This window comes from Crocuta crocuta, unplaced genomic scaffold, assembly GCF_008692635.1.
Source record: "Crocuta crocuta isolate KB4526 unplaced genomic scaffold, BGI_CrCroc_1.0 scaffold130, whole genome shotgun sequence".
Lineage (NCBI taxonomy): Eukaryota > Metazoa > Chordata > Mammalia > Carnivora > Hyaenidae > Crocuta > Crocuta crocuta.
Genome location: NW_027527920.1, coordinates 2,687,765 through 2,712,051, shown reverse-complemented (window position 1 = coordinate 2,712,051; position 24,287 = coordinate 2,687,765). Strand labels below are relative to the sequence as shown.

At 48.5% G+C, this 24,287-nt stretch overlaps 1 protein-coding gene across 2 annotated transcripts in view; it reads right to left on the bottom strand.

Moving 5' to 3' along the window:
• Positions 1-23,138, bottom strand: part of GRAMD2A (GRAM domain containing 2A) — a 34,325-nt gene extending 11,187 nt beyond the window's left edge. For both annotated transcript variants that reach the window (XM_077748514.1, XM_077748504.1), the window contains exon 1: positions 23,060-23,138. In XM_077748514.1, coding sequence (XP_077604640.1) covers positions 23,060-23,100 — 41 coding nt within the window. In that variant the 5' untranslated portion in view covers positions 23,101-23,138. The remainder of the gene's footprint in view (positions 1-23,059) is intronic.
• Between the last annotated feature and the right edge of the window lie 1,149 nt (positions 23,139-24,287).

The following is a 24,287-nucleotide window of genomic DNA, read 5'->3' as shown; positions in this document are numbered from 1 at the left end:
GGGGCAGGAGAGGGACAGAGAGAGAATGAGGGAACCCAGAGGTGCAAGAGTGGAGCTGCCTCCCCCAGAACTCATGAACCAGGTCTCACAGGACACCTGACATGTTCATACTCTGCTCTGGAAGCTTCCTCCAGGCTCGAAAGGCTCCCACCGGGCAGATACTCCCAAATCGAAACCTCTAAATCTCTGACCTTGACACCTCCTCCCCTCCTGAGCTTCAGCCTGTGTCATCTCCCCAAACCCGCTTTCTTCGGAGCACCCAGTATCCCCGAAAGGCTCCTTCCTCCATGGTTACCCAAGCCAGAAGCCTCAGCTCATTCTCCTGCCCACCCCGCACAGCACTCAGTCCCCAAGGGCCCAAGAGCCTGTCCCTGCTGAACCCCACGCCACGACACCACCTACTCTGTCCATTCCTGCTGCACCAGCCAGCCCCGGCCACCATCACCCTTTCCCTGGGCGCTGGCAGCGGCCTCCTCACCACGCCTGGCCCTCCCCCGAACCCGTACTGCCAACAGAGCCACGTGGGGCCCCCCCGACCTGATCCTGCCGCTCCGCTGCCGATTCCACCTCCCTCTCGCCTCCTCCGCTGGCCTCCTTCCCTTCGCAGCCTCACTCCTGGGGCTCACCTGAGTCCAGCTTCCTTGCCGCAGCAGCCCTCCACACCTGCAGTCCCTTCCCACGCTTGCCCGCCTGGGGAATTCCACTCATCTCTCAAGCCCCGGTCAAATGTCACCTCCTCCATGAAGCCCTCCCTGGTTCCCCCCTGCAGAGCTGGTCAGTCCCTCGTCTGTGGTTCCTTGTCCCCTCTGTCCTTGCTGTGCTGTCTCAGCACTTACCACACCAGACTGTGCTTGTCTGTTTACACATCCAGCTGTCCCCCAGTTGCCTCTGAGCTGCACCAGGGGTGTGTCTTATACATCTCTGTGTCCCCGGCACACAGCAGGCACCCAGTGCTTGCTACCACCGCGAGGGAAGGAGACAGAGAGAGAGAGATGGTGACGCTCCAAGAGGGAAGAGGGGAGGGATAAAGCGAGGCAGAAGGGAAAGAAAGGCACACGGAATGGAGCAGCGGGGGTCACCTGCAGACCCGTCCCTTCTTCTGGGAGCCTCGCCGGGAGCAGGCAGTCAGCACTGGCCCGGCACCACCAGGCGCGCAGTCCAGGCTGGCTGACTGATCAAAGGGGGAGCTCAGGTGGGAGGCAGAGACAAAAGAAAAGGATAAGGTGGCTCGGAAGGGATGGGATATGGTCTTCGCAGAAAGCACAGGCCCAACCCCTCAGGCCCCCACTGCCGTGTTCCCTGGACTGCACGCCCCTGGGCTGCCACGTGCCCACACTCAAGCCTCCCCAGCCCCAGGGGAAGCCTCCCAGCCCGGCAGCAGGAGTACCCGGCCCCGCTGAAGCAGAGAGCCAGGCCTCGCAGCCTGAGCCAGCTGGGCCTGCAAGGTCACGGGCCGGTTCCCTGGGGCAACTCGGGGGGGGTCTCCAAGCTGACTTCTCGTGGACATTTGAGATATTCGAGCATCCTGTGGGGCCTGCCAGCCCTGCTCAAGGCCGGGCCAGCCGCCAGGACACTGGGCGCCGTCACCTCCGAGAAGACAGCTCTTCCAAACAAAAAACACACCTTGGCAACACGTCCCTGAAAGCACAAACCCACAGATCACAGAGATGGCGCATCTACATCGACCTCTCGCTTAGCACACAGCTCACCGCCTTCGTCACGGAGAAGGGAGGCCATCCCGTCAAGTCTAATGTGCAGCCTGCTGAGGACACATTAGCATCACATGTAGAGCTTTTTAAGAAAACAAGCCAAAGAATGATGCCTGAGCCCTGTCTCAGACCAATCAAATCTGAGTCTCTGGGGGGAGCATGTGGGTAACTACGTATTTTCGACTTCATATTGAACTACAGTTTACGTATAGAAAAGCATACATAGGAGGGACGCCTGGGTAGCAAAACGTCCGACTCTCGATTTCGGCTCAGGTCACGATCTCACAGTTTGTGAGATGGAGCCTTACGTCAGGCTCCGGGATGACAGCTCAGAGCCTGCTTGGGATTCTCTCTCTTTGTGCCTCCCCTGCTTGCTATCTCTCTCTCACTCATCATAAATAAATAAACTTTTTTTAAAAAGTGTACATAAAATAAATGTACAATTCAACACATTTCACAAATAGAACATGCTTGGAAGCCAGCCCCCAGAACTCCTCCAGTCTCACCACCACCCACAAGCCACAAGCCACAAGCCACAAAGATAACCGTCACCTTGGCTTCCACAGCACAGGCTGTCTCTGCCTCTTCCTTTCAGACTTTCTATGAATGGAATCATGCCCTACGTACCCTTTAATGTGGCTACTTTCACTCAGCAGTGCATCTGTGGGATTCGTCCGCAGTGTCGTGTGTAGCTGTTAACTGTGCATTTTCACCAATGTTTAGAACTCCATTACACGGACACACTACAACTGATGTATTCGTTTTACTATATAGATGGGCATCTGGGCAATTTCCAGTTTTTGCCTGTTACAAAGTGTGGCCAGGGGCGCCTGGGTGGCTCAGTCGGTTAAGCGTCTGACTTCGGCTCAGGTCATGATCTCGCGGTTCGTGGGTTTGAGCCCTGCGTCGGGCTCTGTGCTGACAGCTAGCTCAGAGCCTGGAGCCTGTTTCAGATTCTGTGTCTCCCTCTCTCTCTGACCCTCCCCTGCTCACACTGTCTCTCTCTCTCTCTCTCTCTCCCTCTCTCAGAAATAAAACAAACATTAAAAAAAAAAGTGTGGCCAGGAACATTCCAGTACCTGTAGTGTGGACACAAGTATTTGTTTCTCTGGGCAAACACTTAGGATTTGAATTGCTGTGTCATAAGTTAGGCATATGTTCAGTTTCAGGCTTTTAAAGGACCTCAGGTGATTTTATTAAAAAAATTGTTTTAATGTTGATTGTTTTTGAGAGACAAGGAGACAGAGTGTGAGTGGGGGAGGGGCAGAGAGAGAGGGAGACACAGAATCTGAAGCAGGCTCCAGGCCCCGAGCTGTCAGCACAGAGCCTGACTCAGGGCTTGAACCCACAAACCATGAGATCTTAAGCTGAGCTGAAGTTGAACACTAAACCGACTGAGCCACCCAGGCGCCCCTTGGGTGATTTTAAATATGCAGCCAGTGTTTAGAAACTGCTGTGCATGAATCCTGCCCCCGCTTCTCTCCTTCTTGTGTGGCTCAGAGGGAGAAGCATGGCTCCTGGAATCCAGGGTCAATCCTCTCGCCTGAGCTCTGGATCTAGGGCCCTCGCCCTCTGGTGCCTTCACCCTGCCCCTCTGCAGTTCCAGGAAAAGCCTTGCCAAGGCAGGAATCACATTGTTAATAGAGATTTCCTTCATCTGGTAAGGTCACAGAGCACATTTACTAGCTCATGCCAAGGAAGTAAAAGCAACTTTCCGTGCGGCAGAGGCTGGCTCTGTGTCCTTCCCGAAGGCCTCCCAGGGCCACGGTCCTGACACACAGCCCAGAAACTGGTTGACAAGAGCTCTGCCAAAGGGAAACTGGAATAGTGTCGATTATCATCAGTACTCTAAGACTTAAAGATAGGGTGCCTGGGTGGCTCAGTCGGTGAAGCAGCTGATCCTTGATTTCGGCTCTGGTCATGATCTCACGGTGGGTTTGAGTTCGAGCCCCGAGTCGGGCTCTGTTCTCACAGTGCAGAGCCTGCTCCAGATCCTCTGTCTCCCTCTCCCTGCCCCTCCCCCACTCGCANCATTGGGCTCTGTGCGGACGGTGAGGAGCCTGCTTGGGATTCTGTCTCTCCCTCTCTTTCTGCCCCTCCTGAGTTCATGCTCTCTCTCTCTCTCTCTCAAATCAAATAAATGAATTTAAAAAGTTAAATAAAATAAAACTTGAAGATAAAAGGTAACCATCTTTTGCAAAAAATAGTTCTATTATTTCTTACACAGAAGTTGCCTCACTTTCTTTTCTTTTTTTAAAAAAAATTTAAATGTTTTATTTATTTCTGAGAGAGGGAGAGACAGCATGAGCAGGGGAGGGTCAGAGAGAGAGGGAGTCACAGACTCTGAAACAGGCTCCAGGCTCTGAGCTGGCAGTCAGCACAGAGCCCGACGCGGGGCTCGAACCCACGAACTGTGAGGTCATGACCTGAGCCGAAGTCGAATGTTTAACCAACTGAGCCACCCAGGCGCCCCTCACTTTATTTTCTCAGCTGATATTCCTTATGTAGGACCACTGCTTTGCTGCTGTCTCTGCTGACAAGAAATGGGGAGAGAATCCCACACAGAATTCCATCCTGAGTGTAAGGGGGTGGCGTTCAGTGAACTGGGGGCCATGCACTGGGTCCCAATCCAGGTGTCCCACTCAGCAGCCCCCGCAAAGGACTCAGGAGGGGCAGGCCGCCAGCACAGGCACAAACCCTTCCTCCCAGGGGCAGGCGTGAGAACACCTAGGCCCGCAATGTGCTAAGTTCCCTTTTACTCATTGCGGCAGCTTTGAAATGAGAGGGGATGTGGAGGGCCAGGCGCCCTGCTTCCCAAGATGTCACAGTCTGTACCAAGTGACCCTAGCTGCCCCCAGCAGAACCACGGTGTGCTCCAGACCCACACAAAGCCATATGTAAGTTGACCAGCAGCCTCTTCGGTGGAAAAGACGAATTTTGGCCCGATTCCGTTTCTAATGGATCCCAACGGGGACATATGAGATGAGAGGTGTAAACGGGCAGAGGGAAGTGTGCTGCAGGGACCCTGGAACACAACCTCCAGGTGCCCCCGGAGCTGGGTCTACAGCAAGGGAAGAGGGAGCCGAGAGCCGCAGGGGTGCATGGGAGAGAGCAAAGGTCTGCTCCCCGTTTCTGCCCATTAATTTTCAATTCTGCAGCCGGTGTCCCAGCACTGCCTTTCCTGAAGTTTTCCCAGTAGACGGACAGTGGGAGAGACTGAAGGGGGTCTCTTGGCCTGAGATGGCCCTGCAGGGACTCCTCTGAGAAGCGGGGTTCCCTAGACCAGAACCCTTCCCCCCTCCCACCCCCCACCAAGCCTTTATCTTCTCTGCTCAAAGAACCAAACAAACTGGGAGAGCTAGTTGTTCAGGAGGAGATGTGAGCTAGCACAGCCGTCTGGGGGTGGCTGCGTCCAGCCTGAACAAGGACCCCTTTGAGCGCTGGCGCCAACAAGAACTCCTACCTACAGGGATCTCAGAACCCCCTGGGCCCTCCGCCCGATGGGAGCTGCGAGGGCCGAGAGCAAGCCTGGCCCCATCTCCCACTCTTGGCAGCCAAGATGCTGCCCACTGCCCAGGTCTGTCTGTGGAGCCCCAGCTACTTAGCCAAGCCCTAATTAAAGGTTAAATGGATAAAGGGCTCCAATCCACTCTTCCCTGCTCCCTGAACTCCCCCCCAGGTGTGGGCCCTCCCAGCACACTAGAAAGGCCCAGGTCCTTACAGGGATGGAATTCAGGATCAAAATGCTGACTCCTTTTGGGCATTCAGGAGGAGTGCTAATGAGCTGCCCTCCCAGCTCCGCCTGACTCCTGCTTAGCTAACCTGCTCCTGCGCAAGATGGGGACCCCCTCGCTCTCATCCCGCGACACTTCCCTGAAGCCTGGCCAGCCGGTACCAGCCAGTATCCCTCCCACCTTGTCTCCACACACCATCTGCTCAGGTATCTTCATTGCCGTATGTGCTGTTTATGTGGCTGTCTCCCCACTAGACTGTCTTTCTTATTCCTCTCTCACCCTGGGGCCGCACACAGCTTCAGGCATATAGTAAGTGCTCAATAACTGTGGACTGAAATAAACAAACGCTCCCGGCTAAAAAGCCCCTTTGTGTAGTTTGTTCGGCTGCACTGGGACCTTGGAACACAAGCACAAGAGCTGGAGTGAGAGCAAGTCACTTGAGTTTGCTTCTGGCTGCCCTTGACCTCCTGGGTGGCTCCCAGTCACCTTCCTCTGGGTCTGCTCCCCTACAAAATGGGGAAAATCCCCTCGCTGACCTGCAGATCTTCAGGGCTGCTGTGGGGATCCGAGAGCTCACGGCCTAGGCGGAGGGAGGGGGCCGGTTCTCACAGCCTTCTCCACTGAGCCTCGACCCCCCTGCCAGCCCCACTAAGAGCTCTGTGTCCCCTCAGGTCCCTTGAAGGATGCCTAGAGGTTCAGCTGCCCAAGGGAAGCAGAGACGGAGGCATGGCCGGGCCCCAAACGGCACCCCAAAGCTCCACACACGTCCCGCATGACTGAATCTTTCCCCTGGGACTTCAGCCAGAGAGCCTCCATGGGCAGGGCCCTCTCTGCACCTGGGCCACACCCAGTGACTGTTCCCACCCGGGACGGGGGGTGGTGTGGGGGGCTGGAAGCTCTCCCACAACTTGGGCCCAGCCCTGTGCGGCATCCTTCCCCCTCCCTTCCTCCACCAAGGGTTTGAGGCCAGGAGTGGCTGCCCCCTTCCTGGCTAGAGCTCAAAGGCCTGCAGAGTGAGAGCAGTCACCGGGGCGACAGATGGGACAAAACAGCTGAAACACGGAAGCTCTGCTCCGGGGATGTCCAGGATTTCTCATGCAGCCCAGGCCACCGTGGAGCAGGCGGCTGGCTCGGCAGAGAGTAACCTGCCTGTAGCTGGCCTCACCCCCTGGTGCCCACTGCTGTCGCAGCATCTGTTTGAGCTGGCATCCCTGGACCTGGTCACAGACCACTTTTTCTTGGCCGGCCAGTTAGGGCCTGGCCATTTCCAGACAAGAAGCTGGTCATTCAGGTCTAAAAACAGACTTGCATTCATTAAGAAACAGAGCACCCCTGTGCTCCTGGTGGCCACCCTCGGCTGGGCCTGCCGAGGGAGGGCCCACAGGCAGCCTCAGCCGCTCAGACGCCCCAAGGCTGCCAGGGGGCGTGGCTACCCCTGGGACAAGTCCGTTCTGTCCATCCACGGATGCCATCCAACGCACCCCATTCCAACCATCCTGTGACAGCCACCTCAGAATCCCTCTGGCTTCGTGCAGCCTCCAGGCTCTTCCCGGGCACAGGCAGGTTTGCAGGAGTCTTAGGGTCCTGAAAGAGCCTGGGTTTGGGGGCAGGAAGACAGAGAGGCAGGCCCGGAAGTACCTCTCACTGTTGAGGGGAATTCAAGAGGTCACACTCTCTCTCTGGACCTAGCTTCTCTCTACAAAGGGACAATAAAGCCTCACCCCCAGGAAGGAAAGCAAACGTTGTCTGAGGGAAGAACAAAGCAGAGCCAAGAACCGAGTGAACTGCAAATGGCCACCGACGCTTCTGTGATCGGAAGAACCCCTGTCCCAGGAGAGGCTGGCAGGATCGCTGTCCTCAAAGGGCCGCCAGCCTCTCTGCCTCCCTCCTACAAACACCTTAAATGTCTGCTATTTGCTCAGTTCTGTGTAAGTGCTGTGTATACTAAGAGGGATAAGGCAAACTACTATCCCCAAAATGCCTGGTGGGAGAGGCAGACATGAAGCAAATATTTATATAAATCAATACGTAATTATAACTGTGTAATAAGGACCTCTATCAGGGAGTCCAGACTCCGTCCTGGAAAACAGGCAAGATTTCCCTAAGAAGCAGTGCCATTTTGGGGCGCCTGGGTGGCTTAGTCGGTTAAGCGTCCGACTTTCGCTTGGGTCATGATCTCGCGGTTCGTGGGTTCGAGCCCCGCGTCGGGCTCTGTGCTGACTGCCAGCTCAGAGCCTGGAGCCTGTTTCAGAGTCTGTGGCTCCCTCTCTCTCTGACCCTCCCCTGCTCATGCTGTCTCTCTCTCTCTCTCCTAGAAATAAATAAAAAAACATTAAAAAAAAAAAAAGAAGCAGTGCCATTTTGAGCTGATAGCTGATGGATGCTAATCAGATGGGGAGGATAGTTGGAGGGAGTGAGATAGGAGTTATTGTAGAGGGTTTATGATGGATGCGCAAAGGCCCCGAGGCCAGAGGTGTGTAGCACGTATGAAGAACATAAACAGAGCCTTTGTGTCTGGAGGGTGGAAGTAGTAAAATGGTGAGCAATGAGGCTGGAGAGGATGGCAGGGCTAGATCACTCAGGGTCCTGTGGACCCCAGGAAGGGTTTCTATCATTTTCTTAAAAGCAATGGGGAATCAGTAATGGGGAAATATATAATCAACTTTGTATCTTAAACAATCACTCTGAGGGGCACCTGGCTGCATCAGTCAGAAGAAGAGTATGTGTCTCTTGATCTCAGGGTCATGAGTCTGAGGGCATGAGTATGGGGGCATAGGGTGTAGAGATTACTTAAATTAAAAAATTAAAAAAGATCACTCTGACATATAGATTTGCTTCAAAGTAACCCAAAGGAGGTGGAGAAAGAGGAGTACAGGTGAATATCGAGGAAATAGGGACAAGCTTCTGTTGATGGTTATTGCAGCTGGGTGATGGATACATGGGTATCCACCCGACAATCTTTTCTTTTTTGTATACGTGTAAAATATTCCATGCAGACAAATCAGCTAGGAGACTGTATTCTGTCAGAGAGATGATGTCTCAGACTTAGTGGCAGTGGAGATGGAGGGCCAGGGATGGACTCAGGATATATATTGCCAAATAAAAATCAGCCTGACTTGGGGACCCGATGGATATGGGATATAAGGAGGAAAGTGCCAAATACAACTGTAGATTTCTGGCTTAAGAAAAGAGGATACTACTCTGCTTTGCTGAGATGAAACAGTGAAAAATATGTTGGAAAAAGAGCATATTTGAAGGAAAGAATCATGAGTTCAGTCTCGAAGATGGGTGAGAAACATTTAAGTGGAGATGTCAAGCTATACATGAGTAGGGAGCTCAGGAGAAAGGTCAAGGCTCAAGGGATGAATTTCTGAGTTACTGGCCCATGAATGAATACAGGAGCTAGGAAGATCCCCCAGGGAAAGTGGATACACAAAGAAGAGAAGCTATCAACAAGGGTGCCAAAACCAAGTCAATAGGAGAAAGAGTAGTCTCTTCAACAAATGGTGCTGGGACAACTAGATATTCACATGCAAAAGAATTAACACGGACCCCCTATCGCACACTATATATAAAAATAAGCTCAAAAATGTCAGAGTTAACACAAGACGTTGAAAAGAAAACGAGGGTGGGAGCGCCAGGGTGGCTCAGTCAGTTAAGCGGTTAAGTGTCTGACTTCGCCTCAGGTCATTATCTCACGGTTGTTCGTGGGTTCAAGCCCTGCGTGGGGCTCAGTGCTGACAGCTAGCTCAGAGCCTGGAGCCTGCTTCAGATTCTGTGTCTCCCTCTCTCCCTGCCCCTCCCCCGCTCACACTCTGTCTCTCTGTCTCTGTCTCTCTCTCTCCCTCTCTCTCTCTCAAAAATAAATAAAAACATGAAAAGAAAGAAAACAAGTGTAAATCTTTGTGATCTTTGATTAGGCAACCTTCTCTTAAGATAGGACACAGAGAGCACAAGACAGAAGAAAAGATAAATTGAGCCTCACCAAAACTGCAAACTTTTGTGCTGCTAATGATATCATCAAGAAAGTGAAGGCAGCCCACAGAATGGGAGAAAGTATTTGCAAGTCGTATATCTGATAAGTGACTAATATCCTGAAAATATAAAGAACTCCGACTATCTTGAAGATATTTTACTAAGTTAAATAAGCCAGTTACCAAAGACAAATATGATTCCACTTATATGAAGTACCTAGAGTATCCAATTCAAAGAAACCGAGAGTGGAAAGGTGGTTGCCAGGGCCTGGAGGGAGGGGAAGATGGAGAGGTATTTAATGGGTATCTCAGTTTCGCAAGATGAAAAAGCTCTGGAGACTGGTTGGTTGCACAATGATATGAAGGTGCTTAACACCTAATGAACCGCACAAATGCATTTAGAAATGGTTAAGATGGTAAATGTTATGTTATGTTTTTCTTGACCACAATCAAAATAATTTTTTTAAAAAAGAACTCTTAAAATTGAACGATAAAGACAAATGACCCAACTAAAAACGGACAAATGTTTGAATACGCATTTTTCCAAAAGCGATGTTGAATGACCAATAAGTACATGAAAAGATGCTCAACATCCTTAGCCATCAGGGAAATGCAAATCAAAACCACAAATAGATACCGCCTCACACACACACTAGGAGAGCATAGGCAATATTAGATGTTGGTAGGCTGTGGAGAAATAGGAACCCTCATAGGTTGCTGGTGGGAATGTAAAATGGTACAGCTGCTTTGGAAAACAGTTTGGTGGCTCTTCAAATGGTTGACCGCAGAGTTATATAGCGCTCCTACGTATACACCCCAAGAGAACTGAAAACATGTCCACACAAATCTCGTACAAGAATGCTCACAGCGTTATGATAATTAGCCAAAAGATGGAAACAAGCCAAATACCCAACAAGTGATGAACAGATATACTGTGGCATATCCACACGATGGAATATTATGGAGTCATAAAAAGGAGTGAAGCATTGATACAAGCTGCGATCTGAATGAATCTTAAAAACATTCTAAGTGAAAGAAGCCAGTTACCAAAGGCCACGTACTGTATGAGTCCATGTACAGGAAATGCTGAGAACTGACAAATCCATAGCAACAGAAAGTAGATTAGTGGTTGCCAAGGTGCTGGGGGGAAGGGGAAAGAAATGGGAAGTGACTAATGCTCACAGGATTTCTTTTTGGGGTGATGAGACTGTTCTGGAATTAGTGGTGATGGCTACACAACTTGGTGAATACATTAAAAGCCACTGAATTGTACACTTTAAAAGCGTGAATTCTATGGTATGTGAATTACATCTCAAGGAAGGGGAGAGGGAGGAGATCGATCCTGGACCTGAAGAGGCGTGGCATTAAAGATTGCACGGAGGAGAGTGTCCCGGGGGGAGGAGACTAGGAGAGAATGAGCCAAGAGGTAGGAAGAACGCCAGGGATACAGGCTGTCGTGGAAGCCAAAGGCATGTAGTTTCAAAAGGAGGAATGGGAATCTGTGAAGCTTGCTGAGAGGCAAGGATGAGGAAGAGTGAAGGCAGTCACTTCCGCAGCGAGGACAGGAGGGGTGACTCCAGCCAGGGACAATCTCCGCGGGGTAGTGGGGGTCCGAATCCAGGTGCTAAAGGCCTGCTCCTCCTTCCTCCCAGGATGGTGAGTGCATCCCAGGGATGGACAGTGAGGACAGGCCTCTAAGTACCAGTGAGGTTGTTGCCCCGCACAGGTCACGGGCCAGCTCAGCACCACACCGACCTGTCGGATCCTGCCTTGCCACCAGCGAGAGCCGGCAGAGATGCCGGAGGAGGGGAGAAGGGATTGCACGCCCCCTCCCGGGTCCACCCCTCCCCAGCACCCTCACCTGCGGCTCCTCCACCCCAGACGAGAACCACCGGTCCCTTTACGCCGCCTCCCTCAGCAAAGGCTGAGAAGCCCCGGGTCACCCGGCGCCAGAGGGCAGCCACACCCGGAATTCCAGCCCCGCACTTCGCGCCAGCTCCCCAGGGCGGCGGCCTGNCGCACCTCCGGGCCTCCCTGAAAAAGGGTCCAGCGCCCCACCCGAGACCCCCCTCCTGGATCGGTGACCGCGACCCAACTCGGTAGCTGGTCTGCATTTGGGATGCTCCAAAGCGAGGTCTGGCTGGTGCCCTGCTGCGGGCTGTGAACAACTCGGCTTCCACAGGCTGTGCTGCGGCTCAGTCAGGTTCCAGAGCGATGATCTAGTCTAAAGGAGCTGGCGGCGACGGGGTGGGGGGGGAACTCCTGGTACCTCTTCCTCCAGGGAGAACTCCAGATTGTCTAACTGGTGGAAACCCCCTAGTAATGCCTGCTCTCGCCCCTATTATTCAACAGTGTCCTGGAGGTTGTAGCCATTGCACAAAGGCAAGAAAACGAAAGAAAAGGTTTGGATACTGAAAAGAATTTCATTTTTTATTTTAAATGCTTCTATGTTAAGCTCTCTACTCAGCGTGGGGCTTGAACTCAGAATCTCGAAATCAAGAGTTTCATGCTCCACCCACTTGGCCAGCCTGGCGCCCCCCAGAAAAGAGAGAATTTTTATTTGAAAGATGGTGAGATAAACTATCTTGAGGACACATAATCAACTGGGAAAAAAAACAAAACAAAATAACATAAAGCGGCCCAGACATTCTTATATTTGGGGACTGGGCCAGGCAGAACTGTGATGGGAATAGACACATACTGAACTCTTATGGAGTTCATTATTCTAGGACTTATAGGATGAATATAAAAGTCATTCATTTCTCTGTAGACCCACAATATACATATATAATAAAATATACAAAAGTTATAAAATATATTTGGGAAAATGATTCTTTTCATATGGCAATAACACATATAAAATACCCAAGAATAAACTTTTATTTCTTATTTTTTAATGTTTATTTATTTTTGAGAGAGAAAGAGAGAGAGAGAGACGGAACATGAACAGGGGAGGATCAGAGAGAGGAGACACAGAATCCAAAGCAGACTCCAGGCTCTAAGCTGTCAGCACAGAGCGGTGCCTGGGGCTCGAACCCACTGAACCACAGCTCATGACCTGAGCTGAAGTCTGACACTTAACTCACTGAGTGACCCAGAAGCCCCCAAAATAACTTTTAAAGTGTAGAAAGTCCAAGAGAAGAAAACCACAAACATTTTTTTAAATGACATAAAAGAAGACTTGCATGGAAAAAAAAAAAAAGAAGACTTGAATAAATGTTCTTGAGTGGGAAGATTCAGAGTTTTAAAGAAGCTAATTTATCTCAAATTTAATGCAAGGGCTTGCCTTACCAGATGTCAGAAGAAACTACAAAGCTAGAGCAATCAAAATACCGTGATATTTACTGGCTTAGGAAAGATTAATAGATCCTAACAGGGAGTCCAGAACATGATCTATGGGCATCTAAGAATTTAGCACATGATAAAAAAGGTGTTTCAAGTAAGTAAGAGAAGAATGGATTGTCCAATAAATGGTATTGGGGCAATTGGCTGTCTTACACAATTCACAAAAATAAATTCCAAGCAGATTAAACATCCAAATATTTTCTAAATCAAAGAAGAACCAAAATAAAATAGAGGAGACTGTTAAAATGTGAGAAAAGATCTTTCTTTTAAAAAAATTCTTTTAAATGTTTATTTTTGAGAGAGAGAGAGAGAGAAAGAATAAGCGAGTGAAGGGCAGAGAGAGAGGGAGTCACAGAACCCGAAGCAGGCTCCAGGCTCCGAGCTGTCAACCACAGAGCCCGAAGCGGGGCTCAAACTCAAGAACTGTGAGATCGTGAACTGAGCTAAAGTCAGATGCTGAACCTAAGTAAGCCACCCAGGCGCTCCAGGAAAGATCTTTCTGAAAGCAAGATATAAACCCCAGAACACATAAAAGATTTAATTGCGTAAAATTAAAAGTTTTGTACGTCAAAATTTAAACAAAGAATTGATATTTTTAAACATATAATGAGTACATCCAAGTCAATAAGAAGAAGTAAACAATCTAACAGAGAAGTAAGCAAAGATGGGGCACCTGGGTGGCTCAGTTGGTTAAGCATTGACTGTTGGGTTTGGCTCAGGTCATGATCTCATAGTTTCAGGAGTTCGAGGCACACCTCAGGCTCTGCACTGACAGTGTGGAGCCTGCTTGGGGATTCTCCCTCTCTCTTGGCCCCTCCCCCACTCATACTCTTTCTGTCTCTCAAAATAAGTATATTAATTTTTAAAAAATAAAAAATAAAATAAAAATATATTTAAAAGTGAGCAAGGAATATTGAACAGGCAAATCACAAAAGAAATATTTCTCATGACTATCTTATTGGTAAACACTTAGAAAATTATACTTCTCAGTACCACCAAGGATATGTTACAAATAAACAAATCCTTTGATTCAACAACTCCATCTCACAGAATTTGGTATAAGGAAATAAATGCAAAAATAGGCAAAAATTTATATGCATATGGTTAAGAATTATGGTGAAACAAGTGGAAATACCTAATAATATTTTATCAATATAATAGATTCCTATGTGATTGACTAAAATAGTGGAGTATATAGATGCATGGGCTTGGAGGGGAAAAAAAAGTCCAAAATGTGTTGTTTAGTGAAAAGTTCATACAGATTAATAAGTAAGATATAATTAATCCATTCGTAAAATTTAAAAATCTATACTTAAGGGTATATTATCAAACAACAGTAATTATATCTCGGGTGAGAATTATGGGGTGATTTTTGCTCTCTAAAGTTTGTTTTATTTAAACGTATTATAACAGGCATGTAATACTTTCAAAACCAGCAAAAACAATAAAGATCTCTAAAAATAAAAGGTAGAAATGATATCTCCTTTTTCACTTATTAAGGTTCAAAGGCTTAAAAGTTTAATACTATCTACTGCTGATCAACATGTTGGCGATTAGCCAGTCTCACCCACTACTGTGTGGAAGGGCAGTGTGAGAAAAGGTGCATATATTTATACACAGATGCCCATCAGACCCATACATTCTACCTCTAACAATTTACTCTTAGGAAAGAACTGGACACAAATTTAAATGTATAAGAATGTTCAGTGAAGTGTAGTTAGAAGAAAAAAACAATAGGGCATGAAGAAATTGTGGTTTATTCCTTCCTGGAATGGAAGGCTATGTAACAATTAACATTTTTTTAAGTTTATTTTGAGGGAGAGTGCAAGCACACCAGTGGAAGAAGGCACAGAGAGAGAAGGCGAGAGAGAGTCCCAAGCAGGCTCAGCGCCGTCACCTTGGAGCCTGATTTGTTGCTTGAACCCACCAACCACGAGATCATAACCTGAGCCAAAACCAAGAGTCAAGACATTTAACTGACTGAGCCGCCTAGGTGCCCCTTGAAATGATATTTATCCAGTTATTTATTAAAACTTACTTATTGGAGTTCCTAGGAGCCTCAGTTGATTAAATGTCTGTCTCTTAATTTTGACTCAGGTCATGATCTCACATTTATGAGACTGAGCCCCCTGTTGGACTCTGCGCTGACAGCATAGAGCCTGCTTGGGATTCTCTCCCTCTCTCTCTTTCTGTCTCTCTCTCTCTCTCTCCCTCTCTCTCACCCCATCCCTCCCTCTCCCCTCTCTCTCAAAATAAATAAACTTTAAAAAAACTTATTTATTAGGATTGCCTGGATGGCTCAGTCAGTTAAGCTTCCGACTTTAGCTCAAGTCATGATCTCGCAGTTCGTGGATTCGAGCCCCACGTCGGGCTCTGTGCTGACAGCTCAGAGCCTGGAGCCTGCTTCAGATTCTGTGTCTCCCTCTCTCTCTGCCTCTACCCTGCTCGTGCTCTGTCTCTCTCTCACAAAAATAAATGATAAACATTAAAAACTTCTTTATTAAAACTAAGTCTATGTGAACACCAAATGATAGCATTACACAGCATTGGGAAAAGCACTATATGGAATGGCATGAACAATAAAATATATGTGAGAAGGATGCTTACTCAAAATTCCAACATTTTTCTCCATAAGTTGGGATTTTAGGTGTTTTCATTTTCTTCTTTATACTTTTCTGTATATACTTCACCTGACTTTTCTGATCACAATAAACTATTTTCATTTGGTGAAAAGAATAAAAAGGAAGAAGGATACAGCAAGAAAAAGACTTGTTTCCAGGGTACAGCAATATTAATAAACACCTCTGAAATTCCAAATTGCTAAAACCTCATTCTTCTTACATGAAAACCCTTAGAATCCAACAGAAAAAGAAACCTTAATTTTAAAAATGAACTTTGCAGGGTGCCTGGGTGGCTCAGTTGGTTAAGCGTTCGACTTCGGCTCAGGTTATGATCTCACAGTCTGTGGGTTCGAGCCCACGTCGCATAGGGCTCTGTGCTGACGGCTCAGAGCCTAGAGCCTGCCTCAGATTCTTTGTCTCTCTCTCTCTGCCCCTCCCCCACTCGCTCTCTGTCTCTGTCTCTCAAAATAGACATACAAAAAAAAATTTTTTTAATGAACTTTACCAAATCCCCACATGTGATAAATTGCACAAAACTAAACGCGCGTGTGCGCTCACACACACACACACACACACACACACACACATGAGTTCACGTAAAACAGGCAAAATCTGAATAAGGTCAATGGGTTCTATCAATGTCAGTTTTCTGGTTGTGTTCCGGTGGTCTTGTTATGCAGGATGTCACCACTGGACGAAACTGGTAAAAGGTACATGAGACCATGTGAATCTACAATCATCACCAAATATAAAGTTTATTTCAGAAAGATACATTTTGCACCTTTAAAAGGAAACAGACCAAGATTCCTCAAAGCTGGGGCTGGATCATCAGAGAGGTGCGGTCTCAGATTCTCAAAGCTGGAAGCGTTGCTGAGAAACTAACTTTTGGTTAGTTAGCACCACCTGTGTCTCCGGCCATTACACAGTCTGACAACCTTTGAAGTGGGCCAGATGTGACTCTCTTTTATGGATGAAGAAAGGGAAGACTCAGAGCCAGGAGTAACTCAGCAGTGGAGAAAGGATTTGAATCCAGGTCTTTGGCTCAGCCCATTCCTAATATTCTATCACAGTGACTACGCATTCTGGGAATGACTTAAAAGAAAAAAAGAAAACTGTTCGGTGTCACCCATATCAAGAAGCTGGGTATAAGAAAATAAATAGTCCAGGGAGTGAAAGAAAAGGTAAAGTCGCAATCAGGCACAAGGAATTTAAAGATGTGTACCTGCCATGTGAATAGCATCCATCAGGCGTGTCATGCAGAAAGTCCTGCTAGAAAGTTCTTTCCAACACCCAAATGGTCCTCATTCTAACAAGTAATCCTTCACCAAGGAACAAACTTTTGTCATCCTGTTCCTTCCTTGACAAAACTAGGTCTCCACTGCAGGTGTGACCAGGGCAGAGTCTCGGCCATGACTACTCCACCACTCCGATCCTCTCTTCTCCTGGGTCTCATATTACGAGACCCATTAGCTGTCCCTACTCGCTACATTCACATGAGGCCAGCTGGTTATTTCCAGTCCTCCCAAGTCTTCTTCCATCATTATGGACGCCAGTTGACAGTCTAATGAATCTTGGATTCCTGGCACGGCTTGCAGGGAGGGTCTGTGAACTCCTGGGATTGGGGGCAAAATTGTTGTGTCTGAACAAAGGGACAGGTTTCTGGAGCATTCCACTTCTATTAGATTTTTAATGGAGCCTATCATTTTCAAAATGATAGGAAACACAACCTTAGTTTGATCAGCATCAAAATGCGTTGAAAATAAACACTCTGGGGCATCCAGGCGGCTCGGTTGGTTGAGCGACCAACTTTTGATTTTGGCTCAGGTCATGATCCCAGAGTTGTGGGATGGAGCCCCGTGTCGGGCTTCTCACTGAGCATGAAGTCTGCTTGGGATTCTCTCTCTCACTCTCTCTCAAATAAATAAATAAAAATTAAATTTGGACTCCAAAAGTGATTACTCTAAATAATAAACACTCAGCTAGCAATGAACACCCCTGGTGCTTAGATTGTGGTCTCTAAATATTATTTCCCACTGAAAGGAAGCAGCACTTGGGAGAAATGGCTGGCTCGATGTTTGGGGCAGGGAATGCACAAAGGAGCCTAAAATATCTAATCCTGCCAGAAAGCAAGGAAACCATCAAAGACAGGACACAAGTTCCCAAGAGCCAAACTGAAGATGGGACAAAGACGGGACAATCTGAGCATCAAGAAGCCTGATGTCTGCAATGGACTAAGACACATCAAATATATTTAAATCCACAAGATCATAATAATACAAAATGACTCATCAGTTGCCTTTGGTGAATACTAGGAACCCATCTCTTCTTTTGGAAACTTAAAAATAAAAGGGGAAAAAAGGGGAAAAATTCATTGCCTTTCTAGTACTAGCTATAACTCAGTGACCAAATTGTTGCAGAGGGAATATTTCTTTATAGAAAGATTCAAGCTAATAAATGATGAAGAAGTGAAAGAACTAGAGCAATACCATGTGGCAGCTCCTAATGAATCTGTGTCTAAGTGACATAATCATCAGTGGCTGCTCACATCCCCCAAAGGGAAATAGCCAGCCCTTATGTGCTTCCTCAGATGCTTAATGCCTCCTGAACCTGACCAATCTCCAGATCCAACTCTCAAGTCATAGGAAATACAGGAGTCAGAGGAACATTTTGAACACCACCAACAAACTGAGAAATGGTATTGGACAAGTAACCTGATTTCTTCAACAAACAAATCGCAAGGAAAAAAAAAAAAAGAAATCGAAGGGGAACGAATAGATTACAAAAGGTTATTAAAATAAAGATATGGAGATTCAATATGTTAACAAATTTCATTAAACCTCATTCAGATCCTTAGTAAAATAAACAAATGGTACAAAGACATTTATTAGACAATGGGGGAACTTTAAATGCTAACTCATTGATGATTTTAAGGAGTTACTGTTTTTAGGTGTGACAACAGTATTGCAGTTACATATACATACATCTATTTTTAAGTTTATGTATTTATTTTGAGACGGAGAGAGAGAGAGAATCCCGAGCAAGCCTTGCACAGTCAGCGCAAAACTGGACACAGGGCTCTATCTCACAAATCATGAGATCATGAGCTGAGCCAAAATCAAGAGTCAGTCACTCAGTTGACTGAGCCACCCAGGTGCCCCTCTAGTTATATTTTTTTGAAGGCTTTACCTTTTATAAATACACACTGAAACGGTTGTAGATGAAATAATATCTTAAGTTTGCTTCAAAATAATCCAGCAGTGAGAGAGGGGAAAGGTATAAACAAAACAAGGTTGGCCCATAACTTGGTAATTGCTGAAGCTGGGTGATGGGTGCATCTTGCTTATTAGCCTATTCCTTTTATATATGTTTGAAATTTTCCACAATAAGGAGACTTAACAATGAAAAATACCAGCATTTTTCAACTTCTTTAGTAATCAAGGAAGCCCCATATGAGTATCAATTCTGAGGTATTGTCGCTGGGTTGTTTTAAAATAAAATTTCTGGATAGTCCTATAAAATTCAAAAACTATTATTATTTTTTTAAATGTTTTTATTTATTTCTAGGAGAGAGAGAGAGAGAGACAGCGTGAGCAGGGGAGGGTCAGAGAGAGAGGGAGACACAGACTGAAACAGGCTCCAGGCTCTGAGCTGGCAGTCAGCACAGAGCCCGACGTGGGGCTCGAACCCACGAACTGTGAGATCATGACCCAAGCGAAAGTCGGATGCTTAACCGACTAAGCCCCTATTATTATTTTTTTTAAGTAGGCTTCAAGCCCCGCACAGAGCCTGATGTGGGGCTTGAACTCACGATCCTGGGATCAAGATCTGAGCTGAGATCAAGAGCCGGATGCTTAACTGACTGAGCCACCCAGGCGCCTCTCCACAAATTATTTTTAAATAGCATTTTGTGTGGCCTGGGTTGGTATGGGCAGGTTTTGAGTAATTCGGTTAATGTTAACACACAGTAGAAATATTTAAGCTTTTTTTCTACAGAAGAAAGAAAAAAAATTCCTTATAACTGGTTGCAGTTGTTTGCTCAGGCATACTACCCACATTGCTCTCACCCTAAGTCAGAGACAAAAGGAATGCCAATGACATGAAATACAATAGGATTTTGACAATTATTTAATATACCATTGATGTGCCATGTCAACCCATTAGTAGCATAAGAAATTTGTGTTTGATTTAAACTAGTTCTTTATGTGCTTCTTAGTTCAGATTAAAAAAGAAATAGTGCCAACCAGAAGTTGACATCTGTTTAAAAAAAATTCACTCTATGATCTTCTAGTAGATATCAGGAAACACTTTTTTTTCATTTTATTATTTTTTTTAATGTTTATTTATTTTTGAGAGACAGAGTGCAAGCAGAGGAGGGGCAGAGAGAGAGGGAGACACAGAATCCGAAGCAGGCTCCAGGCTCCCAGCTGTCAGCACAGAGCCTGATGCAGGGTTTGAACTCACGAACCTTAGTTCGAAGCCAAGCCGAAGTTGGCTGCTCAACTGACTGAGCCACCCAGGCGCACCTTCATTTTATTTATTTGAGAGAGAGAGAGAGAGAGAGGAGGAGGAGCAGAGAGAGAAAGAATCCCAAGCAGGGTCCATGCTCAGCTAGGACCCCAATGCAGGGCTGGATCCCACCTGGAATCATGACCTAAGCCATGATCTGAGCAGAAATCAAGAGGCAGATGCTCAACTGACTGAGCCACCCAGGTACCCCACAAGGAAACACTCTTTTAGGACTAAGTTTGAAGAGGGGTTCAACCTCCGTGGGTTATTAATAGGATTTTTTAAAGGTGTATTTATTTATTTTGAGAGAGCAAGCACAGGAGGGGCAGAGAGAGGAGAGAGAGAATCCCAAGCAGGCTCCTTGCTGTCAGCACAGAGCCCAATGCGGGGTGTCAATCCCACCAACTGTGAGATCATGACCTGAGCCCAAAGCAAGAGTTGGCTGCTAATCAACTGAGCCACCCAGACACCCTAACCTCCATGGGTTATTAAAATTCCAGTCCTAATTTATGACTAAGCATTTCTAAACCACTAAAAATGTGCAGCTGTGGTAGGGAGAAGGGAGGAACCAGTTTACCCTGTAGAGGCTTACATTCTTGGGGAAAAAAGCCTTCCTTCTAGAATCTGTGCTGTGGCAGGCAGGTACTCCTTGGGTGGGGGCATCCAGGGAATGGGGGACAGTTACTTCTTATGACATAGGAAGCTCCATTCTCAGGGACTTCTGCCCTCCCCGCCTCCTTCCTTTCCCATATTAGTAAACATTTGGGGGATTTTCAAAGCTCCAAAGGTTGGTGATAACAGGTGGTGACAGCTTGATGCCCTGCAACCAAGGTGAATAGCAGCACAGTGGCCAAGCCTGACCTCGTGACAAACTTAGACTTGGCACCAGAGATGGCTGCAAAATTGTAGGGCTTATTTTCACTTTTCAAGAAAAGAGAAAAGCAAGTTATTTTCTGGTGTTCAAACTCAGACACTGGGCAACGAAGTGGAATGTTTTTGGATTTCATGGGCTTGTGTGTGTGTGTGTGTGTGTGCGCGCGCACGCGCGCGCGTGTGCGTGCATGTGTGTGTTTATTAAGTAAGTTCTTTTTTTTTTTTTTTATTAAGTAAGTTCTAAGCCCAATGTGGGGCTTAAACTCATGACTCTTAGATTGAGAGTCACATGCTCCACAAGTAGCCATAGCAAAGAAGAAATTATGTGAAGACATAAAATACCTCTAGAAACTGAGGGGAAATTGAGGCTAATTAGCAGAACCACTGAATGACAGCATAGAGAAGGCCCTTAGGGAGCCTACAATCCAGTCTCCTTACCTTACAATGATAGCAAAGCAGACCCAGAGAGGGGACCCGACTTTTCCCAAGTCTTAGCAAAACAGGAACAGCGTCAGGCTTAGAACTCACTTCTGATTCCCAGAGCAAGGGTCTTCATGCTGGCCTGATAAATATGGTAGGTGGCATTCAGGGGCCAAAGCTACAGCTTAACCAAGTTAAGAATGGGGCAGAGTCACCCAAGTAGGCACTGGGAAGAGCTTCAAGGAGGATGGCTGGCATCAGCCCGTCTCGAGTACTGCTGACTTTCAACCTCAGGGGGCTGGTCATCTTAGGTGGATGAATTAACACACAGGTCCTTCTGGTCTGCATTAAGGCTTTTGAGGACTCGCCTAAATTCAGAAACTTGGAAGTAACTTGTAACATCAAGGCAAGGATAGGGCCCAGGCTGTTCCCTCTAGGGTATTCAGAAATTTCTCCCGAAGGCAAGTCAGGAAGAGACTTTGATTTGGTCCCAGCAGAAACTCTTCCGGAAACTCAGGGGCAGCGTCTGTCTGCTTTGCCCCCTAGACCTGCCCATCTGCCCCAGAGATGGTCACTGCCTAACTGGCCTCGTCGAACTGTAACCTCAACCTGAGAGTGTCTGTTGGCATGGACTGGATTCTAGCCACTATAATCAGAGGACGGCGGAGGGGGGTATACTGACCCTCTCCCTGCAGGGTGGGAGGGACACCCTCTACTCCACCTCTCCCTGCAACCCCACAAATCTTTGAAAGAAGCTGGACTTCGGGACAAAGATATCACATGGTCAGGGCGCTCTCTCTTATTCTCTAGGAACCTGACCCCACAAGGACAGGGCACCCTTAAACAATCATGAGGAGGGGGAGACAGCAAACAAATAAGGGTAAATGACAGCTGGGTACAGACCCATCAGCCTCTGAAAACAGGACAGAGGGAGCACCAAAGCATCCAGCCAGTTCCAGAAATCTGTGTGGGGTGGGCACAGGATTCACGCATTCACCCTACCTTCCCTAGTGCTAGCTGGCCAGGGGAACCAGGCTGCCCTCCAGAGCTCAGACTGTGGGGCTTGGGACCTGGGCATGGGCAGGAACTTACAGCTTCGTTGGCTGCCTCTGTCTTCCCTAAATAATCTCAGCCCACGGCACCCCAAGAGCTCAAGGGGCAGAGACCACAATTCTTGCTGTCACCTGAAACGCCAGCTCCAGCCTGCCCAGCCTCCTTGCTCTTTCCCCAGCTGCAAGAACTTTCCTTCCTCCTAAGGTGACTTTGGATCAGATCTCCAGGCTAAGAGATCGGCCCCAGCGCGCCCGACCGGGACGGGCCTGGCGCACGGGTGCGGCCGAGTCGTGCTGGGACAGCTCCACGCTGCCTCCTGGGCCGCCGCGGGCCACTACAATTGCAGACCCGGCTGGGAAAGGAGAGAGGCTGACCCCTCTGAGGACCATCAGGGAAGCGTCCGACTTGGGGTGAGGGGCAGGCAGGACAAGGGAATCGATTTGTCTGGGGAATGAATGAATGAGAAAATGAATGAACACACGAATGAATGAATAGCGATGGTATCGGAGACGCGGTAAGAAGCGTCCCAAGGAGAGTGCCCTCCACCATCCTGATGCCGCCCAGACTTCTCTCATGCCCCAGGTACGGAGTGCACACAGCAGGGCCACCTGCCCCCTCATCAACACCTCGCAGTCCCCCGGGGGCGCCCGGGCCCGCGCAGCAAAGCTCTGGAGCCGAGCCCAAATTCTGGTGGCCGGGAAGTGCCTGCCCCGCGGGAAGATTGCACCCAGGCGCAGGGTCCCCCGAGGCCGCCTCGCCCCGCGGGGAAGCGTTCCCTCGGCCCCCAGAGCCCCGAGCCCAGCCCGCTGGCCGCAGCTCCTTACCTGCCCGCCTCGGCGGCCTCGCCCCGGTTCAGAGCGGTCATCGCGGCGCCTCCTGCTAGCGCCTGGGACCGCGCGGCCGGATCCGGCACCCTCCGGCCCGCCTCCGCCCCGAGGGCCCANCGCCTATTGGCTGTTACTCCCCCTGGAACGCCCCGGGCTCTGCGCAGATTCTACCCCTCCCACCTCCGGACCCGCAAGTCTCGGTGGCCCGGCCTCGGTCTGCACTTCGTGCTCCTCGCAGCGCAGACCTTGGGTTCCCTCCAGGCTCTTCCTCTTCAGCCCTGCCAGTCTCGGAGCCCTCTGCAGCAACCTCCTCCAAACCCTCCCGACTCTGAGCTCCTGGGCAGGTTTCAACTTCTCCCCACACTAACGAAGGGAGGTATTTTGTTCTTATTTTTTTTTTATTTTATTTATTTATTTCTAGGAGAGAGAGAGACAGCGTGAGCAGGGGAGGGTCAGAGAGAGAGACACAGACTCTGAAGTAGGCTCCAGGCTCTGAGCTGGCAGTCAGCACAGAGCCCGACGTGGGGCTCGAACCCACGAACCGCGAGATCATGACCTGAGGGAAAGTCGGACGCTTAACCGACTAAGCCACCCAGGAGCCCCGAAGGGAGGTATTTTGAACTGGATAGTCGGGCTGTTGGGAGCAAGAATGCTTTCATGCTTTTCCCAGAGTTGGGTCCTGCGGAGGGACCGAAGATGGCCAGAATGAAGTGGGGAAGCAAGACAGTAAAGCTCAGAGTGGTGCGATGTGACAACGACCTGGGCTTGGGAATGGGGCCAAAGCCCTGTCCCGCCATCTTACCTGGCCTGCAGGACCCCTCCCTCGTCCCACCAGGTGGGGCCTGGCTCATGGAGGGGATCTAGAGGGGGAAGGTGCAAGCCAGATTCAGTTCCATTTCCAAACCTCTCTCCAGCACTTAGTCCTCCTTTGTCAAGGGGATAAGACATCGGCAAACGGATGGGGACAAAGAGAACCAAGAGATACATTTTCTGGAAACTGGGAGCCGTACCTGGGGTCTCCCTACAGTGCCCTTATGTTAGAGGCCTCTACTGCAGAAGACATAAAAGGAGGTGCAGGGCAATGGCCACTTCACTCAGTTTACCCACAAGAGCAAAAGGGAGAGGCCCTTGTTTCGGTCCTCTCCTCTTTGGTCCAAATTAGCCAATAAAATGTCCCCAGCTGCAGTTTTTAGAGACCCACTTCCTCAGGGTGCCTGAGGATAAG